The sequence below is a fragment of the Microcaecilia unicolor genome, chromosome 2, assembly GCF_901765095.1.
Source record: "Microcaecilia unicolor chromosome 2, aMicUni1.1, whole genome shotgun sequence".
NCBI lineage: Eukaryota > Metazoa > Chordata > Amphibia > Gymnophiona > Siphonopidae > Microcaecilia > Microcaecilia unicolor.
In genome coordinates this window covers 96,325,927-96,342,284 of record NC_044032.1, presented here as the reverse complement: position 1 = coordinate 96,342,284, position 16,358 = coordinate 96,325,927, and the positions used below count along the sequence as shown (strand labels likewise).

The following is a 16,358-nucleotide window of genomic DNA, read 5'->3' as shown; positions in this document are numbered from 1 at the left end:
TAAAGGAGGGTTGTAGCTCCTGAAAGCAGCAACTGGGATACTGACAGCCTTATTTTCTAAAGTGATGGGCGCCCAGATTTCGACCCAAATCGGGAGATAGGTGCCTATCTCGCAAAGGCGCCCAAATCGGTATAATCGAAAGCCGATTTTGGGCGTCTTCAACTGCAATCTGTCGCGGAAACGGGCAAAGTTGACGGGGGCATGTTGGAGGCGTGGTGAAGGTGGGACTGGGGCGTGTTTATCGGCTGAGGAGAGATGGGCGCCTTCGGCCGATAATCGAAAAAAGAAAGGCGTTTTTAGCGCAAATTTGGATCATTTTTTTGGGACCCTTTTTTTTCACGAACAAGTCCCAAAAAAGTGTCCTAAATGACCAGATGACCACCGGAGGGAATCGGGGATGACCACCCCTGACTCCCCCAGTGGTCACTAACCCCCTCCCACCATAAAAAACCCACTTTAACAACTTTTTTTTTCCAGCCTCAAATGCCATACCCAGCTCCATCACAGCAGTATGCAGGTCACTGGAGCAGTTGTTAGTGGGTGCAGAGGACTTCAGGCAGGTGGACCCAGGCCCATCCCCCCCCTCTCGTTACACTTGTGCTGGTAAATGGGAGCCCTCCAAACCGCCCCCAAAACCCACTGTACCCACATCTAGATGCCCCCCTTCACCCATAAGTGCTATGGTAATGGTGTAGACTTGTGGGCAGTGGGTTTTGGGGGGCTCAGCACACAAGATAAGGGAGCTATGGACTTGGGAGGTATTTTAAAAATTTTTTTTAACTTTTTACAAGTGCCCCCTAGAGTGCCCGGTTGGTGTCCTGGCATGTGAGGGGGACCAGTGCACTACGAATCCTGGCCCCTCCCATGACCCAATGCCTTGGATTTGTTCGTTTTTGAGCTGGGCGCCTTCAGTTTCCATTATCGCTGAAAAACGAAACTGCCCAGCTCAAATCCGCACAAATCCGATGCATTTGCTGGGCACAAACCGTATTATTGAAAAAAAAGATGGGTGCCCATTTTTTTCGAAAATACGGTCTGTCCCGCCCCTTCACGTACCCGTTCTCGGACATAGACGCCCATGGAGATGGGTGTTCGTATTCGATTATGCCCCTCCACGTGTGCTACGGGTGGGCAGAGAAGAGACCCAGCCCAGGAGCAGGGGATTGGAGTTAGAAAGTGTTTGGTTGTTCTAGTTTGTGAAATGGCTGTTCATGTCAGACATCTCCAGCACAAGGATGTCCATCTCATGTAGGGGTTAGCGTTAAAGGTGCGTTAGCATTTTTAACGCGCCTGTAAATTTAAGGTGCGCTAAAAGCTAATGCGCCTAAACCATTTACGTGCGTTAAAAATGCTAAAGCACCCATAGCGCTGCTTAGTAAACCTAGCCCTTATTTTCAAACAGGAAATCTTGACATATTTCCAGTTTCAAAATTCCTGTGAGATGGAAGTCTGTTTGGGACATTCTGACTTGGACATCCTTTTGAAAATGCCCCTTCATGTAGCTTTATAAAATAGCTTCACAAAACCTGAAGCAACAGTAAATTCACTCATGTAAATGTCAGCAGACATTTTTCCAGATGAACTGCATATGTCATGACTACCCATGACCTAAAGTTCTCCCTTGAGCATGCCTATACTCAGATCAGGTTAAAGTAAGTATAGACATTCATCACACCTACTTCATATGCACATAATCCTGGGGTAAAACAGGGTTTACCCATGAGTAGAAAGTTTTTAAAATTACTCCCATAGGGTTAAATAAACTTTGAATAACTCTGATGGTGTTTTAGTTGACATAGAACAGAATACAGGAAACTCTTTAACAATTGTGCTCATTCCTATTATGACTATAATGTATCATAGCTAACACACAACAGTACTAAGAGGGGGAGTTATCAATGTAGGCTACCAATAGGATGTGTTATTTTACCACTACCTCGTGTTATTTTAGCACAGGTTCTGTTTTGTGCAATGAAAGCCAGTTACTAATAACTGAGGTTAACAATAATATAACACATCTTAACAGTAGCCCATGTTGATAACTCCCCCCCCCCCCCCCCCAAGTGTGGAGGAGACTTTTGAAAGCATCTGCCACACAGTCCAGACCAGATCAGGCGGACCAGAATCAGAAAAAATACAAGGTGACAGCTTATCTGTTGCTCCCTCTGCTCTGTTTACAAAGAATGAATCCTGTTTAGTTTCTATAGGAATATCTTTAGGGAACAGAGCACCAAACAAGCAGAAAGCAGAAATACAGTTGACGTTTCTTTATTTAGGGGCCCGTGCGGCAATCCAGAACTACTACCAACCTAACACAGGCGCCGGCAGAAATTCCAACCCCAGCGCACGGCATTGCCGGTGCTAGCAGAAATATTGGAAAAATATTTCCGCAGGGGGTTACCGCTGGGTTAGTGTGGGAACCCTTATCTTCCAAAAAACGCAATTTGAAAGTGCAAAACCCCTTCATGAAATACTACACTGGCTCCCAATCAAAGAATTGCTTTCAAAAGCTGCAGTCTGGTTCACAAAATTATCTACGGTGAAGCTCCAGGATACATGGCAGACTTGATCGACCTACCAACTAGAAACACATCCGAATCATCATGAACATACCTAAATCTGCACTACCCAACTACTACTACTACTACTATTTAGCATTTTTATAGCGCTACAAAGCGTATGTAGTGCTGCACAAACATACCCAAGCTGCAAAGGACTCAAATATAAATCAACTTACGCGTCCAGTTTTTCCTACATAAGCACACAACTGTGGAACGCATTACCAAAAGCCTTGAAAACTACGAACGACCATCTAAACTTCCGGAAAACACTAAAAACTAACCTGTTTAAAAAGGCATACCCTACCGATCCAACATAAATGCCTGATTTCTGCAACACAACAAAACTAAAGAACGTAATGAACATAAGACAACTCTTCCGTTGTACGATTCCTTAGTGTGGCTCTGTCACATGAACTTTATCTTACCACAACATTACTTTGTATTTGTTTACACCGGAGTCTGTAATGCCTCTCCGGTACTATGTAAGCCACATTGAGCCTACAAATAGGTGGGAAAATGTAGGATATAAATGTAACAAATAAATAAAATAAATAAACCCTTACCGCCACCTCAATGGAAAAGGTTCGTATGCGGATTAATACCTTTCAAATATTTGAACGTCTGTATCATGTCACCCCTGTTTCTCCTTTCCTCCAAGGTATACATGTTCAGGTCCGCAAGTCTCTCGTACGGTTTGCAACGCAAATCCCATACCATTTTCGTAGCTTTTCTTTGCACCGCTTCCAGTCTTTTTACATCTTTAACCAGATACGGCCTCCAAAACTGAACACAACACTCTGTCAGGTTCTGTCAGGTTCTGAGCCCGCGGGACCGGGCTCTGGAGCAAACGTGAGCCCTTGGGCTGCTGACGAGGAGCGACAGCAGCAGGCAAAACCCACCAACCAACACTGGGTAAACACAACGGCAGGGACTGCAGGCACTGCCCAGCGAACCGGAACACCTGGACTGGAATCCCCCGGACTGGAGGACACAGGACTGGAACACTGGACTGGAGCACACCAGACTGGAACACACACCGGACCGGAACACACTGGACTGGAACCCGGACTGGACCTAGGCTTCACCTACACTTGACTGCCTTCCCCCTCAGGTTGAGCCCTCGGGTTCTGGCAGCCGGTAGGACTTACAGGAACCGCAGGAATGAAGGTCCAGGAGTGCCCCCTGGCCCCTAGGCGATGGCAAGGCAGACAGGCTGGGAATGTCCGGGTTCTGGCAATAGGTAGGTTCAGAGCAATGGTCACAGAAGGGCTGGAAACCCACAGAGCAAGAACACAGAAGGGCAGGGAACCTACAGAGCAATAAACACAGAAGGGCTGGAAACCCACAAGCGATAAACACAGAAGGGCTGAAAACCCACAGCGCAATAAACACAGAAGGGCTGGAAACCCACAAAGCGATAAACACAGAAGGGCAGAAAACCCACAGCGCAATAAATACAGAAGGGCTGGAAACCCACAAAGCGATAAACACAGAAGGGCAGAAAACCCACAGCGCAATAAATACAGAAGGGCTGGAAACCCACAAGCGATAAACACAGAAGGGCTGAAAACCCACAGCGCAATAAACACAGAAGGGCTGGAAACCCACAAAGCGATAAACACAGAAGGGCAGAAAACCCACAGCGCAATAAATACAGAAGGGCTGGAAACCCACAAAGCGATAACCACAGAAGGGCTGAACACCCACAGCGCAATAAACACAGAAGGGCAGGGAACCTACAGAGCAATAAACACAGAAGGGCTGGAAACCCACAAGCGATAAACACAGAAGGGCTGAAAACCCACAGAAGGGTAGGAGACCCACAGAGCAAACAACACAGAAGGGTAGGAAGCCCACAGAACAATAAACACAGAAGGGCTGAAAACCCACAGAGCAAAAGACAAGGAAAGCAAACGGTGCTAACAGCACACTAACCTCGGGACCTAAAGCACTGCGGAGGGAATGGCAATGCAAAGGCCAGGACTGTAGTCTTCAGGTGACTAATAAAGCCCATCAAGACCAGAGCCACAGCTGCAGCAATCACCTTGCAACCAAACAGAGGCTTGACACACAAAGCAGTCATTCCATAGGAAGGAACAGCGGGAGCCATCTTGGAAACTGGCAAGGAGGAAGAGGCGGCAGCCATCTTGGAAGAGGCATAGCCCACACAGGTGAGGTTCAGTAGGGCAATCAGCACACAGAGCCAGAGAGAAACTAAGACAGAGACAGACACAGAGACAAGCAGAAGCCAGCACAGCCACTGACTCCCAGAAACAGGGTAAGTATGAGGGTGGTCACGGCCACAAACGTGACAGTACCCCCTCCTCAAGACCCCCCTCTCGGTCCCCCTGAGGAGTTCAGGTGTCCAGGGGTAACTATGGTGAAACCTCCTGATGGGTCTCAAAAGCCCGACATAGATCACTGGACTGGAAGTCACAAAGAAGTTCCAAAGTGGCAGACAGGAGCGGAACTTGTCAACAGGAGGCTCCTTCCAATCCCCGCTGGGCCAACTCAGGAACTTGGAAGCATCAAGAGGAACCTCATTCAAAAGGCACCCTTCTCCGAGGGACCCCAGACTGAACTCAGGAAGCAAACCGGGACTGGGACCCGGACTAGAGTCAAAAAGCAAACCGGGCCTGGGACCCAGGTGGGCGTCAGAAGCTTGACTGGAACTGGAACTCAGAGCAGGCTCAGCATCTTGGCTGGAAGTGGAACTAGGAACGGACTCAGCATCTTGGCTGGAACTTGGAACAGACTCAGCATCTTGGCTGGAACTGGAGCTTGGAGCAGGGTCAGCATCTTGGCTGGAACTGGAACTTGGAACAGACTCAGCATCTTGGCTGGAACTGGAGCTCGGAGCAGGGTCAGCATCTTGGCTGGAACTGGAGCTTGGAGCAGGCTCAGCATCTTGGCTGGAACTGGAACTTGGAACAGACTCAGCATCTTGGCTGGAACTGGAGCTAGGAGCAGGCTCAGCATCTTGGCTGGAACTGGAACTTGGAACAGACTCAGCATCTTGGCTGGAACTGGAGCTAGGAGTAGGGTCAGCATCTTGGCTGGAACTGGAACTTGGAACAGACTCAGCATCTTGGCTGGAACTGGAGCGCGGAGCAGGGTCAGCATCTTGGCTGGAACTGGAACTTTGAACAGGAGTTGAACCGGGACTGGGACCCGGACTGGAATCAGAAGCTTGACTGGCAGGGCCCCTCAAACTGGACTCAGGAGCTTGGCTGGGAGCGCCCCGCGAACTGGACTTTAACTGAGGCTTGGCAGAACACACCCTTTGGACAGGGATCGGAGGCTCGAGCGGAAGCACCACTCGAACTGGCCTTCGGAGCTTGATTGGAGGTACCCTCCAGACTGGAAGCGGAGGTGCCACCTGAACCACCCTGTGGACTGGCATCGGAGGCTTGGTTAGAAGCCCCCCTCGAACTGGACTCAGTGGCTTGACTGGACGGGTCACTTGAACAAGAACCGGAGACTTGACCCGAAGCGCCATTTGCACAGGAATCTGACGCTCCATCGAAGGCTTCCCTCGGACTGGACTCGGAGACTTCAAAGGGCGTGCCATTTGAAGGAGGACTGGAGGCTCGACCCGAAGCGCCACTTGCATAGGAATCTGAGGCTCCGTCAGAAGCACCCCACGGACTGGACTCCGAGACTTCAAGGGGCGTGCCACTTGAACGAGGACTGGAGGCTCGACCTGGAGCGCCACTTGCATAGGAATCTGAGGCTCCGTCAGAAGCACCCCACGGACTGGACTCGGAGACTCGAATGGAAGCGTCACCTGAACTGGCATCGGAGGCTCGGTCAGAAGCGTCCCTCGGACTGGACTCTGAAGCTTGGCTGGACGTGCTGCTCGGACTGGATTCAGAGGCTTGTCTGGGCGCGCTGCTTGAATGGGACTGGACCCCTGCTGGGCCCAGAGCATGGAATTCCCAAGACGTCTCCTCTCTGCGACAGCTTCAGGAGTATCCCACAAAGCTGGATTCAAGACCAGGCTGCGGCGATATTCAGCGAGCGTGATAAAAGGGTCCATATCTGAAACTGGGTTTTCAGCGATTCCAAGCCACCGGACACGTTTTCTCTCAGCTGCCGCTTCAGGGGTCTTCTTCAAAACAGGATGAGACAAAAGTTTCCCACGATACTGACGAAGAGTCATAGAAGGATCAAGAACAACGATGGAGCTGGACCCCAGCTGGGTCAGCTGGGTGGGGGTTCTTGCCGGGCTCATGGCCTTTGCATTCTGTCAGGTTCTGAGCCCGCGGACCGGGCTCTGGAGCAAACGTGAGCCCTTGGGCTGCTGACGTCTGTCAGGTTCTGTCAGGTTGTGAGCCCGCGGGACCGGGCTCTGGAGCAAACGTGAGCCCTTGGGCTGCTGACGAGGAGCGACAGCAGCAGGCAAAACCCACCAACCAACACTGGGTAAACACAACGGCAGGGACTGCAGGCACTGCCCAGCGAACCGGAACACCTGGACTGGAATCCCCCGGACTGGAGGACACAGGACTGGAACACTGGACTGGAGCACACCAGACTGGAACACACACCGGACCGGAACACACTGGACTGGAACCCGGACTGGACCTAGGCTTCACCTACACTTGACTGCCTTCCCCCTCAGGTTGAGCCCTCGGGTTCTGGCAGCCGGTAGGACTTACAGGAACCGCAGGAATGAAGGTCCAGGAGTGCCCCCTGGCCCCTAGGCGATGGCAAGGCAGACAGGCTGGGAATGTCCGGGTTCTGGCAATAGGTAGGTTCAGAGCAATGGTCACAGAAGGGCTGGAAACCCACAGAGCAAGAACACAGAAGGGCAGGGAACCTACAGAGCAATAAACACAGAAGGGCTGGAAACCCACAAGCGATAAACACAGAAGGGCTGAAAACCCACAGCGCAATAAACACAGAAGGGCTGGAAACCCACAAAGCGATAAACACAGAAGGGCAGAAAACCCACAGCGCAATAAATACAGAAGGGCTGGAAACCCACAAGCGATAAACACAGAAGGGCTGAAAACCCACAGCGCAATAAACACAGAAGGGCTGGAAACCCACAAAGCGATAAACACAGAAGGGCAGAAAACCCACAGCGCAATAAATACAGAAGGGCTGGAAACCCACAAAGCGATAACCACAGAAGGGCTGAACACCCACAGCGCAATAAACACAGAAGGGCAGGGAACCTACAGAGCAATAAACACAGAAGGGCTGGAAACCCACAAGCAATAAACACAGAAGGGCTGAAAACCCACAGAAGGGTAGGAGACCCACAGAGCAAATAACACAGAAGGGTAGGAAGCCCACAGAACAATAAACACAGAAGGGCTGAAAACCCACAGAGCAAAAGACAAGGAAAGCAAACGGTGCTAACAGCACACTAACCTCGGGACCTAAAGCACTGCGGAGGGAATGGCAATGCAAAGGCCAGGACTGTAGTCTTCAGGTGACTAATAAAGCCCATCAAGACCAGAGCCACAGCTGCAGCAATCACCTTGCAACCAAACAGAGGCTTGACACACAAAGCAGTCATTCCATAGGAAGGAACAGCGGGAGCCATCTTGGAAACTGGCAAGGAGGAAGAGGCGGCAGCCATCTTGGAAGAGGCATAGCCCACACAGGTGAGGTTCAGTAGGGCAATCAGCACACAGAGCCAGAGAGAAACTAAGACAGAGACAAACACAGAGACAAGCAGAAGCCAGCACAGCCACTGACTCCCAGAAACAGGGTAAGTATGAGGGTGGTCACGGCCACAAACGTGACACACTCCAAGTGTGGCCTCACCAACGACTTATAGAGGGGCATCAACACCTCCTTTCTTCTGCTGGTTATACCCCTCTCTATGCAGCCTAGTAGCCTTCTAGCCATGGCTGTTGCCTTGTCACATTGTTTCTTCACCTTCATATCGTCCGACACCAACACCCCAAGGTCTCTTTCCTGAGTTGAGCTTGCTAATCTCTCCCCTCCTATTCTGTATCTCTCTTTTGGGTTTCTACAGCCCAAATGCATCACTCTGCACTTCTTGGCATTAAATTTTAACTCTTCTAAACAAATTTGGGTCAATAGTGTTAAAGTGAAATCTGAAATATTTTTTCTTTTTTAATATGCAAATTAGTGCTCAGTCGACGGGGCTATCTCGCACTATAGTACTGCTTTAAGAAGCCCAATAAAACATCATAGCACTCCAACCTCCTTTTCCTGATGTTAGTACTACTCTAATGTTCTCAATGTGTTATGGGCTTAATCAATGTAAAATAGGCTTATTTAGCCTCCATGATTTTTAGCCATGTTACTATTGATACTGATGTCATAAGAATCACTACTGTGCAATCGATGGAAACAGTTCAAACTATAGAGAAAAATCTCTACTTATCTTGGGATGGTTGTAGTCGTAAATGCAGTTCTTCTCTCGGAGAAGCGCGATCCCCGCTGGGAGAGGAAACCTCTCTTTCACCACCATCAACGCTTCGGACTCCTCCGTGTCCAGCGTCGACGGCGTCCCTGGAGGGAAACCCCGCCGATCCCGGAAGTGTATCGGCTGGGGTAACCAGCGAGGACCCGGGCATGCAAAAGTCGACACTGAAGTCTGAGGGAGTTTATCTTTCCTCAGCAAAAAATCCGGAGGTGACATTGGAATCGATTGGGGTGATGTTGAACCTGATGAACTCTACACTACAAAAAACCTCAGGTGATGTGTTAAATTTAAATGCCAAGCTGGAAGAGCTAAAAGTAAATGTTGATTCTGTTAAAGATAATTTAACAAAGCAAGTGGCTAATCTTGGCAAAGAAGTTGAATCATTTAAGGAGTTTAAGACTATGTTTGTTAAAGACAATATGGACATAAGAAGAAAAATTGAACAATTAGAGAATTATAACAGACGGCTTAATCTCCGACTGTTGAATTTTCCTAAGCTCTCGGGGGTAACTCCGATAGAAACATTCAGAAGATATTTAAATGAGATCCTCAAAATTCCCCTGGATGCTATTCCTCCGGTGAACAAAATTTACTTCATTCCTAAACCAAAAGGGGAACTGCGAGGAACAGAAAATATTATACCGGATTTCCAAAATATTTCTGACATTTTGGAACAATCTTCTGAAACAATACTTGATAGAGCCACATTATTGATTTCTTTTGTCTTTGAACAAGACTATAATAATATATTAAGATTGTATTTTCGTAATGCTAAGGCTCAATTTTGTGGTTCTAAGATCTGGATTTTTCCAGACATAACCAAACAGACACAACAAAAAAGGAAAGCCTTTCTTATTTTGAAACAGAGAACAATTGATATTGGTGGTTCTTTTTTCTTGGCATATCCAGCAAAATGTGTGGTTAAGTTAGGTCAGACTAAATATACTTTCTTTTCACCGGAACAACTGAAATCATTCCTAGATGTGAAACAGTTGAAATGATTTATAACCTGGAGTAATAGCAGCTTTTACTTGGTAACAAATGTTGATTTTTATTTCTGTAACTTCTCTGATTCTATCACTCCCCCCTCAAATTTTGAGGTCTAAGGAAGGTTAAACTATTTTTCTTTTAAATGTATAAGTTTCTTGTCCATTGCAAGATTTATTTTCTTTTGAAGTTTTTTTTTCCCCTTTATAATTTACTGATAAAACACTGGATGAGAATGTTATGGTGTATATCATTTGCCTGTGTTTCTAGCAAGGATTACCTTGTTAAATGTATAATAAAACCATAAATAAATAATAAAATAAAAAAAAATGCAGTTCTATCCTGCAGGAGTCCCTGTCTGTGATATGACTTTAAAAGTAACTGAAATGTGCCAGTGGCTCCCTTACAAAAGGGGTGGTTTTCCAACTTTCAATATATAATTCTTGGCTCCCACTTGCATGTTTCGCCCACTGGCGTCCTCAGGGGAACCATAGTTGTATCTATGGCAGGAACCGGCAGCTTCAAACTTTCCATCCTGCCCCATAGCTTTGTCCACCTTCAGATTCTCCAGCTGTTTATAAACTCTTTCTTCCGTAAACGGCACAGTATCCACTCCATTCCCAAATATTCCTTCAGCAGCCAACCGTGGTCCTTCACAAGGATTTTCCTCCGTGAACACCGAAGAGAAGTAATTGTTTAGCACATTCACTTTATCCTCCTCACTTTCCACATAACCATTCTCATTATCTTTCAGTCTCGCAATTCCATTCCTATCTATTCTCCTTTCTCCAATATATCTGAAAAAGGTCGTCACCTCTCTTTAGCCATTTTTTCTTCCGTTCGCACTTTCGCTAGCCATATTTCCCTCTTCACTTCTTTGAGTTTAATCCAATAATCTTTTCCTTGATCCTCTCGTTGAGTTCTTTTGTATTTCTTGAACAAAGCCTCTTTTGCTCTTATTTTTTCAGCTACTTGGTTAGAAAACCATATAGGCTTCCTGTTTCTCTTGGTTTTGTTTACTTTCCGCACGTAAAGATCAGTCGCCATATTTATAGCAGCCTTCAGCTTTGACCACTGATGTTACACTTCTCCTATGCCTTCCCACTTCAACAGCTCCTTTTTCATGTATTCCTCCATTTTATCAAAACCAGTACATCTGAAATCCAGTAGTTTTAGTTTTTTGCATCCACACTGCGCCTTCGCCCTTATATCAAACCATACAGTGTGATGATCACTATTACATAGGTGGGCACCCACCCGGATATTAGAAACTTCCTCCATTTGTGAGCACTAGATCCAGCATTGACCCTTCCCTCGTGGGTTCCATCACCATTTGTCTGAGCAAGGCACTTTGACAGGCATCCACAATCTCCCTACTTCTTTCCGATTCCGCAGACGGGATGTTCCAATCCACATCAGACAAGTTGAAATGTCCCAACAGTAGCACCTCCCCTTTCATACTAATCTTTTGAATATCCTCTATCAGATCCTTGTCTAGCTTCTCTATTTGTGCCGGAGGTCTGTAGATAACCCCCGTGTGGATACAGGTTCCATCTTCTTTTTAAAGGACAATCCATAAAGCTTCTTCATTTCCCCAGGTGCCCTGCATTTCAACCGCTCTGATATTGTCTCTCACATACAGCGCCACTCCTCCACCCCTTCGGCCCTCTCTATCCTTCCTAAAAAGATTATAGCCCAGTATAGTTACATCCCATTTATGGGAATCATTGAACCACGTCTGCTTTTTACCCACTGTGGTAAAAGGGGCCCTGGCATGATGCAAAAAAGGCCGCCACTGCAAGCGCAGGGCCCCTTTTACTGCAGCTTAGTAAAAGGACCCCTTAAAGAGCTGGGAGAAAACAGGAATTTCTACTTCATTGGGACTATTTGTCCTGCTTCCAGTGGCATTACTGAAACTCACAGTTGATAGCTTACATTTAGCAGAAGCTATTTTATATCTAAACAGGTCCTATTTTCTCCTAACTAATAAAATATCACCAGTCAAACTAAGTTCATTAAGTTAAAGACTGTGGCCATTTCTTCTGGCTCTTACTGGAAGGATATGTTAACAATTCAGCTGAAATGGATTCTCCCCTTCCCCCCCCCCCCCCCCTTCCTCACCCCCTTTGTTTACAGTGCCCTTGAGTACTCCCATGATCTTTTTCAGTAACAGAAACTGGAAGGAAAACAGACTATTAACTGTGTCCTGATGGGAAGACTGCTTTCATATGCTGTAGTTTCTGTCTGATTTGGAGACAACGGGGCTACAAACAACTGAGTAGGGAACAAACAGTCCATCTGGAAAAATGCCTATGCCGCCCATGGTTACAGCTGTTTTATTGTATTCTCTTCCAAAGATGGGGTCGTTACATTTTAAAAGTACTCAAGTAAAATGTATAAGTATTAGCGTAAAAAGTATTCTTAACAAATTGGACCACAGAATCTAGCATGTTTACCAGCTAACTTCCATGGGGGTCAGACAAATACCTTCCTATAAAGAAACAACAACAAAAAAAAAAACACCCTGAACACTGCAGTGGGCAGAAGAACATTAATACACCTATTGGAAAACAAAACAAGCTGGATTAGTACAGATCAGTCCTACATTTGTTGCTAACAGAATACCCAGCCTTTTTCACCCATGAACAGGGGCTCATTTTCGAAAGAGAAAAACTTCTAAAAAGTGGCATAAAGCAGCATTGGGACGTTTTTCTCACAAAAACGTCCAAATCAGTATTTTCAAAACCCATTTTTAGACATTTTTCTATGAAGTCCATCAGAAGTGCGTTCAAATCACAAGAGGGTATGTCAGGGGTGTTTTGAAGGCGGGATTAGAGTGTGCCTAACACTTGGACGTTTTACAGCCATAATGGAACAAAACAAAAACGTCCAGAACTAAAACCAAAATGTTTTAGTGTAGACCTGTTTTCAGAACGAATAAAGCACAAAAAGGTGCCCTAAATCACCAGATGGCCACTGGTGAAATCCCCTCCCACCCCCCCCACCCCCAAAACTGTGAATAAAAATATGACTTACCAACCTCTATGACAGCCTCAGATGTTAAAGACAGATCTATTAGAGCAGCATGTAGGTCCCTGGAGTAGTGTAATTGTTGGTGCAGTACACAGTGAGGGACCTAGTTCCCTATCTCCCTTTACCTGTCACACTTGTAGTGGAAACTGTGACCCCTCCCAAGGTCACCAAAACTCTACTGTACTCACGCATAGGTGTCCCATTCAACTATAAGGGCTATTGTAGTAGTGTACAGTGGAGGACAGTAGATTTTGAGTGGGGTTTGGAGGGCTCAGGGGAAAAGCTAAGCGAGCAAAGGTGAAATTTGTACTGAGGGGAGCTGGAGGGAAAAGAGGTAGGGGATGGCAGGACCCATGGGAGGAGGTGGGAGGGCTGGATTCGGGCTCTCTCTTCCTGACTCTGGCTCGCTTTCTTCCCAGGACGCGGTAGAGGCACCAGAGCACTGTGCACAGGCAGGTTAGCACTAGCAGAAGCCAGAAGACACACAGGTTCAGCGAGTAGCCGGACATTCTGCTGCCATATCCCAGCTAGGCCTCCCGCTAGCTGCAGCTCAGGGCTCGCGCTGACCGTTACTTGAGTTTGAAACTTCCTCTTTCGAGCCAGCAAGGGGGGAGAGTGGAGGAGGACTTGTGACATGGGAAGAGAGGGAGGGGCTGGACCCATGGGAAGGGAGGGCTGGAGGGAAAGAGAAGAGGGGGGGCTAGAGGGAAAGGCGAGGGGGGCTGGAGCCATTGGAGGAGGGGTGGGGGGAAAATGAGGTGCTGGCTGGACCCATGGGAAGAGGAGGGGGATGGTGGGAAAGGCGTGGCTGGACCCAGAAAGGAGGGGGGCCACAGGGAAGGAAAAGAGATGCCAGACCAAGGGGAACAAGGAAAAGGGAGTCATACTGAACACATGGCAGGAAGGAGAAAGGGAAAGAGGGCAGGCAGGTGAACCAGATATGGAATGAGTAGAGGGAGAGGATAGAAGCTCGGTTGGGTTAGAGAAGAGAGAAACACATTGGTGTGGAAGAAGAAGAGCAGAGAGAAGCTGGTCACAGTGAGATAACAGAAGCAGAGGTGAAATGATGTGCATGGGGGGGGGGACAGGGACAGGAACACAAAGTGGAGATGCAGTGTGGGAATGGTATATGGACACAGAAGAGCAATGCCAGGCACAGAAGTGGGATGTTGTTCAACACAGAGGGAGAGGATAAGGAGATAGATAGAGAAGTGATGATGGATTTGGGGATATGAGCACGGGGAGATAATGGACAGGGAAGGAGGGGGACACAAAAGAGAGATGCTGAACATGAGGGATGATAGGGACACAGAAATGGAAGATGGATGGTGAACATGGAGAGAGAAGAGATGTCAAATGGACAGGAGAACCTGGTGTGTGAGTTAAGAGAAGACAGAGAGAAGCAGAAACCAGAGCCTGAGACCAACATGATTTTAAAAATACAATGAGAAGACAACAAAAGTTGGAAAAAATAATTTTATTTTCCATTTTGTGATTAGAGTATGTCAGAGCTAGTGTTAGACATGGCTGGGGCCCAGGGCAGAAATTGGTGAGGGGATACCAAAGCCCACTACCAGGCTACACTTTCTTCACTTTTCATCAGGCTTAGGCCTCTCTCTGGTCAGGGGTCAAGGGCAGTTGCCCTAGTCACACTTCCCTAACACCAGCCCTGGCATGTGCCATCTTTGTTTTGCACAGTACTTGAGTAAATGCATCTCTTTATATATCTCTGGCGTTATACTAAATAACTGTTTGAGGTTTGTGCAGATGGGGGTCAGAGCTCATGGGGACGAGGCGGGGACAGAGCTCGCGGGGATGGGGCGGAGATGGGGACAAGCTTTGTCCCTTTGTCATTCTCAACCTGGTATCCCCTTTCAGTTTCATTTTCAGGGGAGAGATTGGGGGACAGCCACTATTGGGGTATTAAGGAGGTGGCATGTCTTAATCCTTCCAGTGGACAACTGCACAGTTAGAGCACCTTTCTGTAATCTGAATGTTCCTGAAACAGGTCTAAGTAAGGAATGCTTATTTAGGTCTAAGGAATGCTTAGACATGAATGCTTCTTCCCCTTTGGTAATTGCTGTTGGATGTCCAACTTTCAGGCCCTCCCTAGTTTCACCCAAAACATGCCCAGAACATACCCCCTTGCTATTTGGGCATCCCTATTCTGCCTTTGCAAAATCAGGATTTGGACATTTCAAGCACATAGACTTCCATTTCGGCCTTTTGAGACATCCAAATGCTTCAAAAATTAACGTGGTAACATAGTAGATGAGGGCAGAAAAAGACTTGCACGGTCCACCAAGTCTGCCCAACAAGATAAACTCACATGTGCCATTTTTTGTGTATACCTTACCTTGATTTGTACCTGTCGTTTTCAGGGCACAGACCATATAAGTCTGCCCAGCACTATCCCCACCTCCCAACCACCAGCCCTGCCTCCCACCACCGGCTAAGTACCTTCACAATAGGTGACCTGTTATAAAATTACCTCTTATAGGCCATTATAGTTTGCTACTATATTTCTATTCCACATCAGTTTGTAACAGCTAAAAACATAAATTCTTTCAACATCTATATTATCATGAATTTGTCAAGAAGTCAACAGTTTGTACTGTTACCATGTTGTAGAACTTCCTGTCTGATACTGCAGTATTAATTTTTTTAAAAATCATTGTATTTGTACGTCATGAATACGTTTATATATACACAGCTTACATAGACTAGGAAAACCCAGAACTCTGTAACTTTACTAAGCTAACCAGTAAGCATATTTCACCTAGAAAATATTATTTTGTTATTGTTTTCTTACAGTTCAACTGCCACCTGGGAAACGATCTCCAGGTGTCAAAAAGTCCAAATCCCTGCCTGTCAACTCCTCAGGGACCGGCATATCAGTTCTCTCACCTGTGCTAACCTCAAAGTCTCAGAAAGGAGGAATTTCCCAAAGCTACTCACTGTGTTCCTTCTTGCCAGTTCTATCTGGAGAGCCTCTTAGAACAGGTCATGTCCTCCCTGCCATTCCAAGCCAGAAGTGGCTCACACCTTCAGAAGATCTCCACAATTCTCCCAGCGAATACAATGACAGCCATTAGCTCTGTGCAATTGAAGAATCGTGCAATATAGTTCAGATACTTTATTGCAGAAGGAACTTTGGAGAACAAGACCACCACTCATGAAGAAGGCAGCATGTTAAAATATCATTGAAAATATTTTTTTTAATTAGGGTCCTGAAAATTGAAGACACATCATTAAATATGAGCTTTTCTTACTTTTTTATCAGTTGATCTACATTTTTTACATGTTATGTCTATGTGATCTATGTGATTTTTACATGCCAAAAATTGTAGAAAAAATGTGTAAAG

At 46.7% G+C, this 16,358-nt stretch overlaps 1 protein-coding gene across 1 annotated transcript in view; it reads left to right on the top strand.

Annotated features, from left to right (window-relative positions):
• Nucleotides 1–16,113, top strand: part of ANKRD55 (ankyrin repeat domain 55) — a 157,287-nt gene extending 141,174 nt beyond the window's left edge. Inside the window, exon 11 of the mRNA XM_030191936.1 lies at nt 15,808–16,113. Within this exon, the coding sequence (XP_030047796.1) occupies nt 15,808–16,088 (281 nt within the window). The 3' untranslated portion in view covers nt 16,089–16,113. The remainder of the gene's footprint in view (nt 1–15,807) is intronic.
• The last annotated feature ends 245 nt before the right edge of the window (nt 16,114–16,358 follow it).